The sequence below is a fragment of the Macaca mulatta genome, chromosome 5, assembly GCF_049350105.2.
Source record: "Macaca mulatta isolate MMU2019108-1 chromosome 5, T2T-MMU8v2.0, whole genome shotgun sequence".
NCBI lineage: Eukaryota > Metazoa > Chordata > Mammalia > Primates > Cercopithecidae > Macaca > Macaca mulatta.
In genome coordinates, this window is record NC_133410.1 from 3,505,366 (window position 1) to 3,522,391 (window position 17,026).

Consider the following 17,026-nt stretch of genomic DNA (forward strand, 5'->3'; position numbering starts at 1 on the left):
ACTTGTATCTCTCACCATACACAAAATCATCTCAAGCTGGATTAAAGACTTAAACCTGAAACTATAAAAATACTAGAAGAAAACCTAGGGAAACTCTGTTGGAGATTGGTCTCGGCAAATAATTTATTGTTGAATTCTCAGAAGTACGGGCAACAGAAACAAAATTGGACAAGTGGGAGTTAAAGAACTTCTGCACAGCAAAAGAAATAATCAACAGAGCGAACAGATAGCCTGCAGGATGGAAGAAAATATTTCCAAAATATGTACCTGACAAGGGTCTAATATCCAGAATATATGAGCACTCAAACAACTCACAGCAACAAAATAACGCCATTAAAAAGTGAGCAAAGGATATGAATAGACATTTTTCTTTTCTTTTTTTTTTTTTTTTTTTTTGAGACGGAGTCTCGCTCTGTCACCCAGGCTGGAGTGCAGTGGCTGGATCTCAGCTCACTGCAAGCTCCGCCTCCTGGGTTTATGCCACTCTCCTGCCTCAGCCTCCCGAGTAGCTGGGACTACAGGCGCTGCCACCTCGCCCAGCTAGTTTTTTGTATTTTTTTTAGTAGAGACGGGGTTTCAGCGTGTTAGCCAGGATGGTCTCAATCTCCTGACCTCGTGATCCGCCTGTCTCGGCCTCCCAAAGTGCTGGGATTACAGACTTGAGCCACCGCGCCCGACCAAATAGACATTTTTCAAAAGAAGATATACAAATGTTCAACAGGCATATAAGAAAATGCCCAGTATCAGTTATCATTAGAGAAGTGCAAATTAAAACCACAGTGAGATATCATTTTACCTCACTCAGAATGACTGTTAATAAAAAGTCAAACAATAGCAGATGTTGTCAAGGGAACTCTTATACACTGTTGGTGGGAATGTAAATTAGTACAGCCTCTATGGAAAACAGTATGTAGATTTTTCAAAGTCCTAAAAATAGTGCTACCATTTGAACCAGCAATCCTACTACTGGGTATCCAGCTACCCATAGGAAAAGAAATCATTATATCAAAAAGATACCTGTACTCTTCTGTTTATTGCAGCACTATCCACAGTAGCAAAGATATGGAATCAACCTAAGTGTCCATCGGTGGGTGAATGGATAAAGGAAACGTGGCTTCTATGCCCAACGGATGGGTTTCAGCCATCAAAAGAAAGAAATCTTGTCTTTTGCAGCCACATGGACGGAATTGGAGGCTATTATCCTAAGTGAAACAAGTCAGATACAGAAAGACAAATCCCACATGTTCACACTTATAAGTGTGAGGTAAAATATACACGTGGATGTAGAGAGTGGAATGGTAGAGAACGGAGACTTGGAAAGGTGAGGGGGTGGGAGGAGGGGTGGGTGATGAGAAATTTCTGAATGGGTGCAATATATGTCATTTGGGTGATGGATACCCTCAAAGCCCAGACTTCAGCACTGTGCAGTCTGTGCATGTATAATGACAGAATTGTACTTGTACTCCATGCCTTTAAACAAATACATTTGAATCATATCTAAGAAAAATAGACAGTGGGTTTGTTAAGAGCCAGTTTAGCTCCCTCAACATGTGATGCCCTGTGCTACCTCAGGACTCTGTACAGAGTCTCCACCAGCAAGCAGGCCCTCACCAGATGCAGTCCCTTGACCTCCAGGATGGTAATGAATACATTTCTTTTTTTAAAAAAAATAAATTACCTAGTCTCAGGTATTCAGTTATAGCAACAGAAAATGGACTGCGACAATGTATATACACGCAGTAGGGACAGAGAGATACAGGTCTAGATGTAGTAGTTTTGCAGTTAGGTGATAATGCAGATGGTGAGATTTCTCTTACTCTAGGGTCTTACGCAAAGTCAGCAGGAGCTGTATTGGGAGTGTTTGTTTATAGTTTTCTCCTGTAAACTTAGAAAACTTTTGACCTGGCTGCCCCGGTTCTTCAAACTACATGTGACTGTGTCCTAAAGAAAGCAAAGTCATGGGGTGTGCGGGCAGCTCTGTGAGCAGAGTGGCCTTCTGAGGTCTGTTACCTGGCCTGACTTTTCCTCCCCCTTGTCTACTAACCATGTCCAATCTGGATGGGAGGTCACGGGGTCACCTTTAACCCCAAGGGGAAGTTGTCAGGACAGGAGGCTCAGCTGTTGGATTCCAGGTTGAAGAGCCGAGGGTTCAGATGAAAGGCAGAAAGACCGAACTGCACACTGCAAGCATCAGTGTGTCCTTCCCCACCCTCCCTGTGAGAAACACCTGAGCTGTGGGGTGAGAAGAGGAGAATTGGAGAGCACCAGGGGGTCAGGTGGCTGGGAGGAGCCTTCACATTCCACTTTGAGTTCCATGGTGACCCCGATGGAAGCTGCCCTCATGTTTGGGACCCAGGAGTGCAAGACGTGTGTTTAGAACTTGGAGGGGGACTGCCCCATAGAAGGTGGGAGCAGGATCAGGGCAAGGGATGACTCTGGGTGGCACAAGAAGTTCCTGTGGGCTCCCAGGGGTCACAGAGCTTGAGAGAGTGTGTTGCACACGACTGTGAATGTGCTCATGGGCCTGTACCCGGGCCAGCCATGGGGCTAGGCTAGGGGCCTGCTGTGGCGGGTGCAGTGTGGACAGTCTTAGCCTGCTCACCTGCCATTATAAAGTTCCACTGACTGGCCAGCTGGAACACAGACATTGATTCTCTCATAGTCCAGGAAGGTGAAGTCTGAGATGAAGAGGTCAGCAGCATGTCTGAGGTCAGTTGTCAAGGGTTCATTTATTTTGAGGCCCATCTTCTTGGCTGGCCAATGGCCGTCTTCTCCCTGTGTCTTCACATCGTCTTCCCTCTGTGCATCTCTCTGTCTTAATCCCTTTTTCTTATAAGGACACCAGTCGTAATGGACTAAAGCCTACTTTAATGACCTCATTTTACCTTAATTATCCCTGTAAAGGCCCTGTCTCCAAATACAGTCACATTCCACCGTATTGGGGGTCAGGATCTCAACACAACTGGATTGTGGGAACACATTTCAGCCTATAACAGTATCTCCTTGGGATTGATTGAGGCCATGTCTGTCCCTGAAGGAGCCAGTGCCAAAGTCATGAATAAGAGCTCAACATGTGTCCAGTGACAGACACATGAGTGGCAGTGGGAGAATGAGGTGAGCACAGGACCAAACCAAGTGACACTTGAGAGACTGGGGGCCTCACCCTGTGATGTCGAAGCAACAGTTACACAAACGTCCCCTCATCCACTGAAACCGCAGGGAGGGGAACAGTGTGCGTACCCAAGAGGGCTTGAATGTGATGCAACTGAAACACTAAAGAGTAGAATTGACAGAAAAGTTAATTTGACTGTTTACTTAGAAATGACTGAATTAAATCTGCATCAGGTGTAATTTTGGCTTAGAGTTAGAAAATCAAATTGAGTTATATAAAATAAAGGTACATTTTAAAGTGAAATTTCTTATAAACCTGAGTCCATGAAAGCAAAATTTCAGTCTATTACATTTAACTGAGGAAGGAGTAAGAGAAGGAATTCTTTTGCCTTTTTAAAACAAATTTTCCCTTTAAGAAAACACAATGATAAAACTGTTAGATTAAACTTTTGGGAGTCACTGATCTTATTACATATCAAGCTTCCTAATAATTTCTAGGACACATGTAATTGTGAGGCTTTATAGAAGCAGAGAGAAGTTGTCTGCCAATTACACTACCTGGTTCTTTCCTCCTGTGTGAGGACGTGCTCTGGCCCAAATTTCACATGGGAGGTCTCTGAGCAAATGCACCTGCTCACATCACTTACATGGGGGAAGTTGTTGACCATGAAGTATGTCCATTTTGTACTGTGAGAGCTGCATAGTTTATGTGACATTTTTCAGGGATCTGTACTCCATAACTCCTAGGATTCCAAGTTTATTTATTATGAGCAATCCTAGACACACCAGGTACATCCTGCTGAAAACATTCCACAGACAATGATTCTCCTGCTAGCAAATATCCTTGGGTTTGCCAGGAGGTCTTTCATTAGCAAGTTTACAAGGAGATTTGATTAGGTCACCTTTCTTTTCTGGGGTAACCCCAGTTAAAGTGAAATAATGGACTGCGGGCTCCTCCTCCTTGCCTTCTCCCTTCAATCACGGAGAGAAGATACCTGTACTGGAAAGGCATGAAGAATTGTGATCCAGGATCTTTATTGCAGCCTGGTTTGCAACAATAGCACTAGAACAGTGCCTGGCAGTTAGAAGGCACTTAATTTTTTTTGATTGAATGACACAATGGAGTACAGAAAAATGTAGTATTTTCATACTATGGGATTCATACACTTATTTAAAATATGAGTTTCTATGCTGTAACAGCACAATATAAAATAATAGTGGTTTAGATATAAGAAGTGTAGTTTGAGTAAATCCTCCAGAGCTGGTGTGGAGGCTCCACCCTCATCAGGAACCCAGGGTGCCTTCTGTTGTGTCGTTGCTGCTCTTCACATGTGGCTTTTGCCCTGAACTTTGAGATAGCTCCTTAGCTTCACTTCCCCATTTCCGTCAGCAGTGAGAGAGGGAGGTGGAGGCACAGTCTGGAAGTTGCAGACATCTCACTGGACAGACTTAGTCATATGGCTTTGCCTAGTGCAAAGGAGGCTGGGAAATGTAGTCCTTAGCTGGACAGCCATGTGTCTAGCTAAGATTTCTATTCCTGTGGAAGAAGGAGAGACTGGTTATTTGCAGGAATGGCGAGCAGCCTCTGTCATACAAAGTGGATCAATACATTACTGATAGGGAAGCTCCCGAGGGCATATTGAATGGAAAAAGCAAGTCACAAAAACACATATATTTAATATCCTATTTTTGTGTAAAAAATTCCAACACCCCTCAAAGAAACCTATACGTTTTAAAGTGCACATATGTTTATATGTAAATATATGGAAAAAATACAAAGGAAACACTCCAAATGGGTACTAGTAGTTATCTCAGAGGTAGTAAATGAAAACTGGGAAGAATCCAGGGAATTTTTATCTTGTGTTGTTTCAACTTCTTATGATGGAAATATGAACATATTTACTAAAAAAAAACTTCATTTGAAGGAAAAGTAAAAATTATTTAAAAAATTGTTTTAATAAGAACAAAGTCAATGAGAGATGGCCTTGGAAACAAATTGTACTTACATGGTGTAACCAATGACAGGCTCCATGGATTGCAGGCCAGGAGAGTTTCAGCTTCAGCACATAGATTTTATGCTGTTTTTCCGGTACAATGAGAGGAGGTTTCAAAATAGATTGTAAAGGAAAAAAAAAAACCTGGATGATACTTCTAAAAGGGTCACAGCTAAGGCCCCATGATGCAAGTATCTCTGGGAAGGGTGGTGTTGGCCATCACGCTGTGTAAACAGGGATCCCAGGGGCCAGCATCGCACTGCTCTCTGTCCCCAGCGGAAAGAGGGGAGGCAGACACTGGGCAGCGGCACTCTGAGTCCACCCGGTCCTGGGAAGGAACGGCGGCTCCAGGGAGGCGAGCCTCCTGGGCCTGCGGCAGAGCTGGGGGCCTAGGGCTTTGTGCAGCCCGCAGCAGGTGACCTTTCCTAGTCCCGGCAGCGTTTGCCCATGGAGTTCGTCCTGACCACGGTCCCCGAGTGTGCTCTCTGGGGAATGGTGTCACAGTGAGGACAGCTTCAGGCCTGTGGAGGGGCTGGGAAGCAGTGGGCGGAAGCCCCCACCATCCTGGAATAGGGCAGGGGCCCCCTGAGAAGCTGGGATCAGTAGGACAGATGGCTCCGGGGCCATGGAGGTAGAGGATCTGTGAGCAAAGGGGCAGATACCAGTGTGGCCCCCTCACTATTGGCTTATGCTCTATGGGGTTTCTAGGAAAGTAAGACTGTTCAGAGCAAGGTGGCCGCCATGTCCCGGCAGAACCAGAAATGTCTGAAGAGTTGGAATCGGTGGCGGTATATCGATTAGTTTTGCTGCTGCTTCAGTTTTATAGAAATGGCTTAATAACACGGTTGTCTGCAACTTGTTTTTAATCACTTCATGTTATTTCAATGGTTTATCCATGATGTTATTGGTAGTTGCAGTCTGTTCATTTTAACTCTGTATAATCCATTGCGTGAATCTACTGCTACATACGCAGAGCCACTAAAAAATTACTAATAATGCACTAGTGAACGTTCTTGTACCTGTCTCCAGGTATGCTTGCCAGACTTTTAAATTTTTTGCCAATCTGGGAGTTGTAAAGTGGTATCTCATCTGGCTTTGATTTGCATTCCTTTGGTTATAAGGCTCTGCGTTTCCTCTCTGTTGAGGCACCTACTCACACTTTTTCGTCCCTCTTTCCTCTCGGGCTGTCTTTTCCTCATGGACTGCGGGAATGATAGATGCCGGCTGCTAGTCCCTGGCTGATTGTGCGTGTCGCACGTGTCCCTGCCCTGGGCATGACTCCTGTTTTCACTCTCTAGCCAGATGTATAATCTTTTTTCCTATAGTTTACGCTTTGTGTCTTATATATATATTTTTGAGGTGGAGTCTCACTTTGTCGCCCAGGCTGGAGTGCAGTGGTGCGATCTCGTCTCACTGCAACCTCCACCTCCCCGGGTTCAGGCGATTCTCCTGCCTCAGCCTCCTAAGTAGCTGGGATTACAGACAGACCACCACACCTGGCTAATTTTTATATTTTTAGTAGAGACAGGGTTTCACCATGTTGGCCAGGCTGGTCTCAAACTCCTGACCTCAAGTGATCCTCCCATCTTGGCCTCCCAAAGTGCTGGAATTACAGGCATGAGCCACTGCACCTGGTCTGTGTCTTATTTAATACATTTATTACTACCTGAGGTCAAAAATGATTTTCTCCCTTTTTCCCGTTAAAGTTCCTTGGAGTTAATGTTTATGAAAAGAATCAGGTAAGACAAAAGTTAGTTTTTTTCTCTGTGGGTAACCAGTGGTTCTAGCACTAAATCTCATCCTTCCACGTAGATCAGCAATGTCCCCTCTGTCATGGATCATGTGTTCAAGTATGTGTGGGTCTGTTTCTTGGTTCTCTGTTCTTTCCTAGTCAGTATCCCCAACTGTACTTTAAAAAATTACTAGAGCTTTATAGTAAGTCTTTAGGTCTTACAGGGCAGGTTTTCTTGTCTGTGCTTGGGCCTTGCTCTTTTATGTAGATTCTACAACCAGTTTACAGATTCCCCAAAATGCTATTGACATTTTGTGTTTTAATCTGTAGATCAGCTTAAGGAATTGGTATCTTTAGGGTATCAAGCCTTCCTATCCATGCAAATAGTATCTCTCTTCTCTCTCATTTTGGTTTATTTCAGTAAAACTTTGTAATTTCCTTCATAAACATCTTTAATTAGATTGATTCTCTAGCTAGATTTATTTCTTGGTACCTTATGATTTTATTTGCCATTATAAATGGTACCTTTTAAAAACTGTGAAGGCTTCAACCTGAGGAAGCTGATTGGAAAAGGAATAAAAATAGAATAAATTATACATGCTAGCTCATGTGATATATGGGAGTGTAATTGACTAGTTGCTTTTTATGTCTAGCTACCCTATTAAGTTTAAGAAAGTTCCCTTCATTCCTATTTGTTAATACTTGTTTTCATGAATGGGTGTTAAATTTTAGCTCTTTTCTTTGTTACTTTGCATTCATTGAGATCATGTTTCTGCCTTTTGATGCTAACATGGCAAATTACAATGATTGATTTTCAGATGGTAGACCATACTTGCATTCCTGAGATAAACCTAACTTATGATCATCTTTTTATACACTGATGTATTTGGTTTACTACTATTTTTGTATAATTTTAAAATCTGTGTTTGAGTGAGACTATCTCGTACTTTCCCTTCTCACTATCTTTGTTGAGTTTTGGTATCAAGACTACTGTAGTCTCACAAAACATAAAAAATTAATGGTAGAACTTTGCTGTCCCTCTTCCTTCTCTTCTCCCTCCCTTCTCCTTTTCCTTGTATATTGAATCTTTTATTTTTTCCTCCTTCCAGAGGATTTCAATAATTTTTTATTTAAAAATTTTAAAATTAGGGATAAAGCCTGTTTTGTCTATTATTAATCTAGTGAAACCAGCTTTTTCTGAGTCAACACTTTGCCTTTTTATTTAAGCTTTTCCATTTCTGTTTTCGAATTATTACTACAAGTGGCAGATTCTTCTGACAGCTCAAGAAGAAGATCAGGCTGAATTGGCAGATGTGGGTCACTGATGTATTGGGTGACTGGCACACTGAGTCTTGGCTCTGGGATATTACTGCATTCTTCCTGTAAATCCACTTTTCCTAGGTTCTCCCTCCCTGCTTTCTTGCCTTATTTTTTGTCTTGTTTTGATTTCAAGCCTGTTTGGCTTATTTCCTTAGTCCACACCCACCTCCTTTACTGGTGAAGCAATTATGTGCTTTGTTTCTGTCTTTAAAGGTTCTAGTCTTCGCCAATTGCTTGGGACATCGTAGGCCCTAAGATATTTTGGAATAATTTAAATTAATATCTCTACCTAAATGTCTTTTCATGTATAATATTCATCTTTTTCTTTCTTGAATGGGACACCCAGTCTTTGTGCACATTTTTCTTCTTCATTTCACAAAAGGTGCTTTGCTATGACCTGGAAACCTTTCTTTGGTTCCTTACACGTTGCTCCATAATCATTGCTGTAAGTTTGTCTAGTTTTATGTTTGAAATGGAATTTTGTTGATTCTAAAATAGTTTTGCTTTTGGGCTTAGAATTCTTCCTGCCGCATAGAGTTTTGTTGTAACAGATTTAACCAGGTGTGCTGGTTACTCAGCTTACTGCCCTCAGCCCTAAGCCCACCCTCTATGACACCAACAGGGTCTCAGCACCACCTTTCTGCTCACAGCTGCATCCTTGTCAGGCTCTATCCCCAGGGGTGCTTCCTGGAGCTGGCAAGGCTGGAGTGTCACCGTAGCAACGTTTCACCCCCACAGGGGCAGTTCCTTCACCTCTCAGTTTGCAGTTTGCCCAGCTCACTGCGCCAACCTCCTGGCCCCTCAGAAACAATGGATGGGGTGGGCGCCATGGCTCACACCTGTAATCTGAGCACTTTGGGAGGCCAGGAATTGCCCTCCCCTGTGATCGTACCCCTGCGCTCCGGCCTGGGAGATAGGGTGAGACCCCCAACTCTAAAAATCCCAAAAAACTGGGCTGGGCACGGTGGCTCATGCCTATAATCCCAGCACTTTGGGAGGCCAAGGTGGGCGGATCATTTGAGGTCAGGAGTTCAAGACCAGCCTGGCCAACATAGTGAAACCCCATCTCTACTAAAAATACAAAAAAAATAGCTGGGCATGGTGGTGTGTGCCTGTAGTCCCAGCTACTTCGGAGGCTGAGGCGGGAGAATTGCTTGAATCTGGGAGGTGGGAGGTTGCAGTGAGCCCAGATTTCACCACTGGAGTACAGCCTGGGTGACAGAGTGAAACTGTGTCTCAACAAACAAACAAACAAAACCTGAGGGCTCAAGCCCCATGCCCCTCAGTGGTCTGGGCCCCAACCTGAGGGCTTGAGCCCCATGCCCCTCAGTGGTCTGGGCCCCAGCTTCACTGGCTCTTTTCCTCTGAGCTGCCGAGTTGGAGTAATTCCCTCTGCTTCCCCGCGTTTCCCCAGCCCTGGGGTGGCAGCTGCTTCCCAAGGTTGCTACTCCATGGCATCTCAGAGTCCCTCTGCCTTTCCATCCCTCAATACCAAGCTACCCCTTCTCTACATGGGACTCTCTGCTAGAACCACAGGTGGTTTCTGTCTGCTGAGTAAACCCAGAAGAATATAGCAGGAGATGTGAAGGTGTGAGCTAGAAATCTGCCTCCTTGTAAATCTCTATATTGCCTCTTTTTGGAAATACCTTCGGATTATCTGGTCTCTCTTGTAAGCTATATACTCTCTTGCCTACAGTCTATTTGTTCAGTAAGTATTCACTGAGTACTTAGTATGCACCAAGCACTGTGGGAGGGGTGAGGGTGTAGTCGTGACCAGGACACGGTCCTTGCCCCATTGGGGCTTATGGACTAGTGTTCATTTAGACTGAATTGGTTAGGAATTTTTAGTTCTAGCAGTGTGGGTAAAGAAAGAAAAAAATACATAAATTGCATTACATCAAAATGTAAAAACTGGCTGGGTGCGGTGGCTCAAGCCTGTAGTCCCAGCACTTTGGGAGGCCGAGATGAGCGGATCACGAGGTCAGGAGATCGAGACCATCCTGGCTAACACGGTGAAACCCCATCTCTACTAAAAAAAAAAAAAAAAAAAAAACTAGTCAGGCGAGGTGGCAGGCGCCTGTAATCCCGGCTACTCGGGAGGCTGAGGCAGGAGAATGGCGTGAACCCGGGAGGCGGAGCTTGCAGTGAGCTGAGATCCGGCCACTGCACTCCAGCCTGGGCGACAGAGCAAGACTCTGTCTCAAAAAAAAAAAAAGTAAAAACTCTATGCATTAAAAAACACAACCCACAGAATGAAGGCAACCCACAGAATGGGAGAAAACATTTGTATGCCATGTGTCTGATATGGAGCTAATATGCAGAGTATATAGAGAACTCCTATAACTCAGCAACAAGAACAAACAACCCAGTTAAAAAATGGGCAAAAGTCCAGGGTGAATTCTGTGAAGTAGAAAAGAAAATAAAGAGAAATTAAAATTAAAAAAAAATGGGCAAAGGTCCAGTGTGAAACTGTGAAGTAGAAAAAAAAAATGAAGGAAAAGAAAAATTAAAAAGATGAGCAAAGGACTTCAATAGACATTTCTCTAAAGAAGATACACAAATAGTTAATGAGCATGTGAAAAGATGCCCAACATCATCAATTATTAGGCCAGTGCCAACTAAACACACAGTGAGGTAGCACCTCACGCTCCTTGGGATGGCTACTGTAAAGCAACTGCCACCACCACCACAAGAGAGAACATGACCCGTATTGGGTAGGATGCGGAGGAGTTGGAGCCCTGGCACACTGCTGGAAATGCCAAGTGCTGCAGCCACCGTGGGAAACAGTGTGGTGGCTCCTCAAAGAATGAACAGTACAATGAGCGCATGGCCCACAATCCTGCTTCTACATATATACCCAAAGAATTGAAATCAAGGTCTTGAGGAGATGCTCTTTATACACACGTTCATAGCAGCATTATTGTAATCGCTGAAAGGCGGAAGCCACCCAGATGTCCATCATCAGGTGATGGATAAACAGTGTGGTCCATCCATACCGCAGAATATTATTCAGCCTTGAAGAGGAAGGACATTCTGACACAGACTGCAACACGGACGGCCCTTGAGGACTTCAGCGAAATTAGCCAGTCACAGAAGAACAAATACTATCCGATTCTACTTATATGGGATTCCTAGAGCAGTCAAAATTATAAAGACAGAAAGCGGGAGAGGGGGCTTGGGGGAGCGGAATGGAGAGTGTATGTTAAATGGGGGCAGAGCTTCGTTCTGGGAAGATGAAAAGTTCTGGAGGACGGTGGTGGTGCTTGCATAACATTACGAACACATCTAATGCTACTGAGCCAGCTAATGTGGTAAATTTTATGTTATCTGGATTTTAAAATCAGATTGAATAACTATTTTGAAAGTGTAATAAAAAACAGCAGTGCAGTAGCACAGCTGGAGCTGGGTATTGTCCCAGGTCAGCCACCAGCTGTGTGACTTTGAGCAGATTTGCTTCCCTGACTTCCTGGTTCTCATCCGTGGATTGAGGCATTGGAATGGTTCTTGTGCCAAAATTATTCTTTGCTCTGAACTGATGGTTGCATGGGATGATTTGTTGTTTTTTCTTTTTTCCTTTTTCTTTTGAGACAGAGTTTTGCTCTTGTTGCCCAGGCTGGAGTGCAGTGGTGTGATCTCAGCTCACTGCAACCTCTGCCTCCCGGGTTCAAGTGATTCTCCTGCCTCAGCCTCCCGAGTAGCTGGGATTACAGGCATGCGCCACCATGCCTGGCTAATTTTGTATTTTTAGTAGAGACAGGGTTTCTCCATGTTGGTCAGGCTGATCTTGAACTCCTGACCTCAGGTGGTCCACCCGCCTCGGCCTCCCAAAGTGTTGAGATTACAGGCGTGAGCCACTGTGCTCAGCAATTCATTGCTGGCACCAAGAGTGGCTGAGAAATTTGGTACCTGAGCAGGGGGTGAGGTTCTACTGTCCCCCTCCCCTCATTTCTAGCGGTTTTATTTTGGAGGGGACCTGACGCTTTTCTGGGCCTGTCTGTGATAGTCATGCCGGTTGACCGGCCATCCCTTGGGACCCTGTAGCCAGGTAGGTTGATTGGCCTGAGGTCCTTGGTTCTCCCTGAAGCCAGCTGGTTCATGCCGGCTCACTGCATCCTGGATGCCTGGGAGCCCAGGCTGACCGGGCTCTGAGGGCAGCAGGCGGTGTCTGCTCCACTCAGTGTCCTTGAGTGCTGGGTGCGGTGGCCAAAGGCTGTGCGGTGCAGATGGTGCTCTGGGGGCCACCTGTCTTCTCAGACAGTTGTGAGGAGTCTTCTCAACTTAAAAGCTGGAGTTTGAAACAAGTGGCCTTTTAGGCCGTTTTTATTATTGTCTTCCCTGTTTAGTACTCTTTGGGGAAGAGTTGAGATTATGTCCACCAGCGGGGGGTGGGGGGGGTGCTAAATCGGTGGTGATTATCTGAATTTATTAATTTACAAAACTTTGTCTATTTGAGAAACACGAATAAACGCTGGTCTCTCCCTGCTGTGGAAGTGTGACATCTGTTACTGGCCCTCGTTCCGAGAGTTGATTTAGTTTTTTGCAAGAATTGTTTTCTGTCTGCTTGTTAGACTTTTCCTTTCTCCTTTACATCTCCAAAGCGCACAGCGCATCCACGTGTGGCCAGGCATCACAGGTCCTTTCTTTTGCCTGTGCTGGGAACAAGTTTCAAGGCTCACTGTGGAAGAGCCGCTCACCCGGGGCGTGGTCAGGGCTGCCAGGTGTGGTGGCTCACACCTGTAATCTCAGCACTTTGGGATGCTGAGGTGAGCGAATTGCTTGAGCCCAGGAGTTTGAGATCAGCCTGGGCAACACAGCAAGACCCAGTGTCTACAAAAAATACAAACATTAGCTGGGCGTGGTGGCACATGCCTGTGGTCCCAGCTACTCAGGAGGCTGAGGTGGGAGGATCACTTGAGCCTGGGAGGTCGTGGCTGCTGTGAGCCATGATCATACCTCTCCCTCCAGCCTGGGTGACAGAGTGAGATCCTGTCTCAAAAAAAAAAAAAAAAAAAAATTAAATTTTCTTATCACTGTCCACCTAAATAACAGTGAGAGGCTCTCTGAAAGGAATGATGTTTATCTGGGAGCAGGACATTGGAGTGGCAGATACTTGCCATGGTCTACAGTGCATAGCTGGGGAGGCCAAAGAAAACAAAGGCTTTTAAAGGAAAAATGAGGATCACATGATTGTTTTGAGATAATTATCCTTGCGACAAGGATCATTAAGCACCAAGGGTGGTATCAGGCTGAAGGTGGGCGGGTGGTTGCTGGGCAGATGTCCTCACAGTGTGTTCTGAGTGAGGCTGTGATGTCCTGTGTGCACGGCTGTGGTTTGTGCAGTCTTTGTGATGGATTTGTTATTCCCAGGCATACTAATGTGCGAGCTCTCCCTTCATGGCCCTCCCCAGCTCTGTTTGTTAGGGTTTTTAACACAAGTCACTCATTTTGATTCTGACAGCCTTAATCTCACAAAGCCATGGGTTCATTCCCCACCCTTCCCGAGAGCAGAAGATACAGAATAGCAAATCTGTAATGAGAACAAAGTCACTCGTTGCTTTAGCAGTGGACTGAACGTTTCCCGTTACTGCTATTGCCGTAACACACGTCTGCATGCCATACTGGTGCCCTGCGCTCCCCGTTGTTGGGCAGTCAGTCCCCCGTGTTGTGGCGTCCGTGTCGTGTGTCTCACGAGCACTGCTGAGCACCTTCTCAGGCCTCCCCTCTGCTGGGGCCGCACACCTGCCAGGAGCCGGGCGCTGTGCTGGGCAGCAAGTTTTCAGACAGCATCAGATGAAGCGAAGGGCTTTGCTGCTGTTGTCCCATGGCAGTCCCCTAGGGGAGATGCCTCATGGCTGACAGCAGTGTCATTGGTGGGAGGGAAAAGACCAAAGGCTTGGAGAGAGGACGCTGGGGAGTCTAACTTAGATGGGGGCTTAAAGGTCTCTTACAAGAGAGGTTGTTTGGGTTGAGGGTCAGGGGAGGGAAGAACATGCACAAAGACCACGAGGTGGGTACCCGGGGAGCCCCCGCCAGCAGCACAGGGTGCCACACGGGATCCTCTGAGGGCACCAAGCCTGGCTAGCATGGGGCGGGCATGGGAACAGGACTACCAGCAGGGAGGCCAGATGTGTACGAGGCTGGGTTGTAGGTCTGCAAGGGGATTGCTGGGTTCCAGGTACATGTTACAGCTCAGGTCAGCTGTGGGTACATTTTTTGAAAAAGAAATTTCTTAGCCAAATTTTTCTCAAGAATCTGTCAGATTCATTAACTTGCTAGCAAGGAACCCAAAAGGTGACCAAAGAAGTGCATGCTTCAGAGAGAATGTGAGCCGGAGGGGTGAGAGGAGGGTGTGGATCCAGAGCATGGACACGGATGCCGGCCTAAGCAGGAGAGAGCGGGGGTGGCAATTTATCAGTCACCACAGAAGAGCCCTCTGTGGCAGGACGCCCAAGGTGCCTGCCATTGGGAGCAGAGACACCAGGAAGCCGCATCTGTGTCTGAATGGGACCACAGGTTCCCTCCAAGGAGTGTCTTACAGGCTGATTTATAGTAGGCAGGAGCCTGCGGGAGCCTGAGCTGAGCCCCGTGGGAGCGGCAGGCAGGCAAGTGCAGGCCAGTGTGGTGCATTCTCCAGCCTCGGGGGTGCAGCGTGCATGGGGGCCTGCTCCTTAGTTTGAGAACAAGCAGTTGTGCCACTAGTGCCTTGCAGTGAGCTGGCAACTGTGGTAACTCAGCTTGGTGTGTGCTTGATACCTGTGCTGACCGGTCCATCTGGCGCCTGGCCGCTGTGTTTCTAGGCCTATGCCTGCTGGCTGCCCTCTGCTGGGCATCGCCACTTTCAGGATGACAGCCTTAGAGCCTCCTCCCGGCCTGGCGGGGGCCCAGTGGTGGCGTCCTCCCGAGCGTCCTCGTGTGTTCCCGCAGCCACGGCCCTGGGTGCTGCACCTCTCACCTGCCAAGAGGATAGTGCCACCCCTCTGCCCGTCCTTAGGGGTGTGGGCAGAGGGGAGGGTGGAGAGATGGGAGTGTGGACGGAAGGAAGGGTGGAGGATGGAGGTGTGGGGTGATGTGGGGCTGGGCCATGACAGTGGGTGGGGAAGGAAGGACTTTTCAGTTGAGGAGGAGCGGCCCAGTGCAGGGAGACCCAGGCGGGAATGGGTCTGAGGACATGATGGGCTGTGTGGGGTGTGTCAGCGCGGGGGGCAGGGAGAGAGGGGAGAGCAGTGGGAGGGAGGCCTGCTCCATCTGCTTCCAGGAAGGCGCAGGCATGCTGCAGGTTTCCCCAGGGCCTTACAAGGAATTGCTGCAAGGTTTTCTACAAGACTCTTATGCAGGTGGAGAGCCAAAAGTGGCTCGAAATCTTGACATAAACAGGTTCCCTTCCTTCAAGCCTGAAATTAGTCACTTAGGATCCCAAGTCCTCAGGAAAGCAGAGCTCCCAGCTGTGATGCTTTTTGTTTTTAGGAGGTGGTGGTGATTGATTTGCTGGAGCCAGTTTCTCATTTGGGGAAGTGTCCAGCATAATGATAGGCACAACATAGATGTTTGTCAAATTGAATTAATTCTGGTCATTTCCTGGAGGAAGACAGACAGGATGTTTTAATAGCCGGTTATTTCCTGCGCCAGAGTTGGTTGGGTCTTCAGACACCAGCTGAATGCTTAGGGATTCTTTCATTTCCTAAAGTGCTTATAAAATTATGAAAAAGCACGACTTTGCTGAAAACCTGCGTTCGTACTAATCATCTTTACTCTGAAAGTCCTGTGCCCACTTTCCAAGCACCCTTGCACGTGATTTCATGTGATCTGGGTGACAGCCTTGTGGGGTGGGCTGCTGCCATCCCGTTCTGTGTTTACAGAGGTGGAGGCTTCGTCAGAGGCACACAGTTGGCAGAGCAAATACTTGACGATCCTGAGATGCCTCTTTTTTTTTTTTTTCTTTTAATTTTGCGTGTTTTTCTTGTATAAAATGTACCTAACATAAGATTTACCCTGGGATGACTTTTAAATCTCTCTTTTTAAAAAGTCTTTGTTCCACAGTATTCCCTGATTTTCTACTGTGCCATGCATTGGACAAGACTAAACATCTCTTTCCAGAAGAATAACCTGATGCCTTTTTTCTTTGTGTTTAGGGCTCAAAATTTGGGCGGGGAATTGGACTCACTCAGCCTTCTCAACGCACGTCTGCTCGGAGATCATTTGGGAGATCTAAGAGATTCAGTATCACTCGCTCCCTTGATGATCTTGAGGTAATTTAATTTTCATTTTTCTTCTTTTCTCCTTCAAGTTTTGAAAAATGCAAATCCACCTTGCAGATATGTCTGGCTCTTTTTTGAGTCCCTGTGGTCTCCTCCCTCCCCCTCTGTAGTGGTAACCCCTGTTTTCCGAGGGACAGCATCCCATGCATGTTTGGGGACCTTTCTACCCTGTGATGTGTCTGAGCTGTCACCAGGCTTTCTGGGGTGCTCTTCTGTGAGCCAGACTCCAGTGAACACTTCTAGAAATGAACTGGTTTAATTCCCACAAAAACTCTACCAGGTAGGGCCTGTCATTGCCCCCTTAAAGATGGGGCGTGATCCACAGACATGGGTAAGTGTCATTTTGTGTGGCTCTTCTATCTGTGCTTCTTTTGTAAAGAACAATGAAAAGTTTTTATTTTTTATAGCAGTTTTAGGTTTACAGAAAGTACAGAGAATTCTATGCCCCCACCCACTTGTTAAAAATACGCTGTCAGGATCATTATGTCCTGCATTGGTGTGGGTGTTTGTTACAGTTGACAGGCCAGGGTGGACATATGATTATTAGCTCAGGTCCACAGCTCACACGAGGGTTCCCGCCTGTGCTGTCCTCTCTGTGGCTTTGGACAAATGTC

The 17,026-nt window shown here is 46.2% G+C and overlaps 1 protein-coding gene across 5 annotated transcripts in view; it reads left to right on the top strand.

Annotated features, from left to right (window-relative positions):
• Positions 1–17,026, top strand: part of RGS12 (regulator of G protein signaling 12) — a 184,608-nt gene that overhangs the window by 57,466 nt on the left and 110,116 nt on the right. For all 5 annotated transcript variants that reach the window (XM_078003006.1, XM_078003011.1, XM_078003005.1 and 2 more), the window contains one exon: positions 16,287–16,403. In XM_078003006.1, coding sequence (XP_077859132.1) covers positions 16,287–16,403 — 117 coding nt within the window. The remainder of the gene's footprint in view (positions 1–16,286; positions 16,404–17,026) is intronic.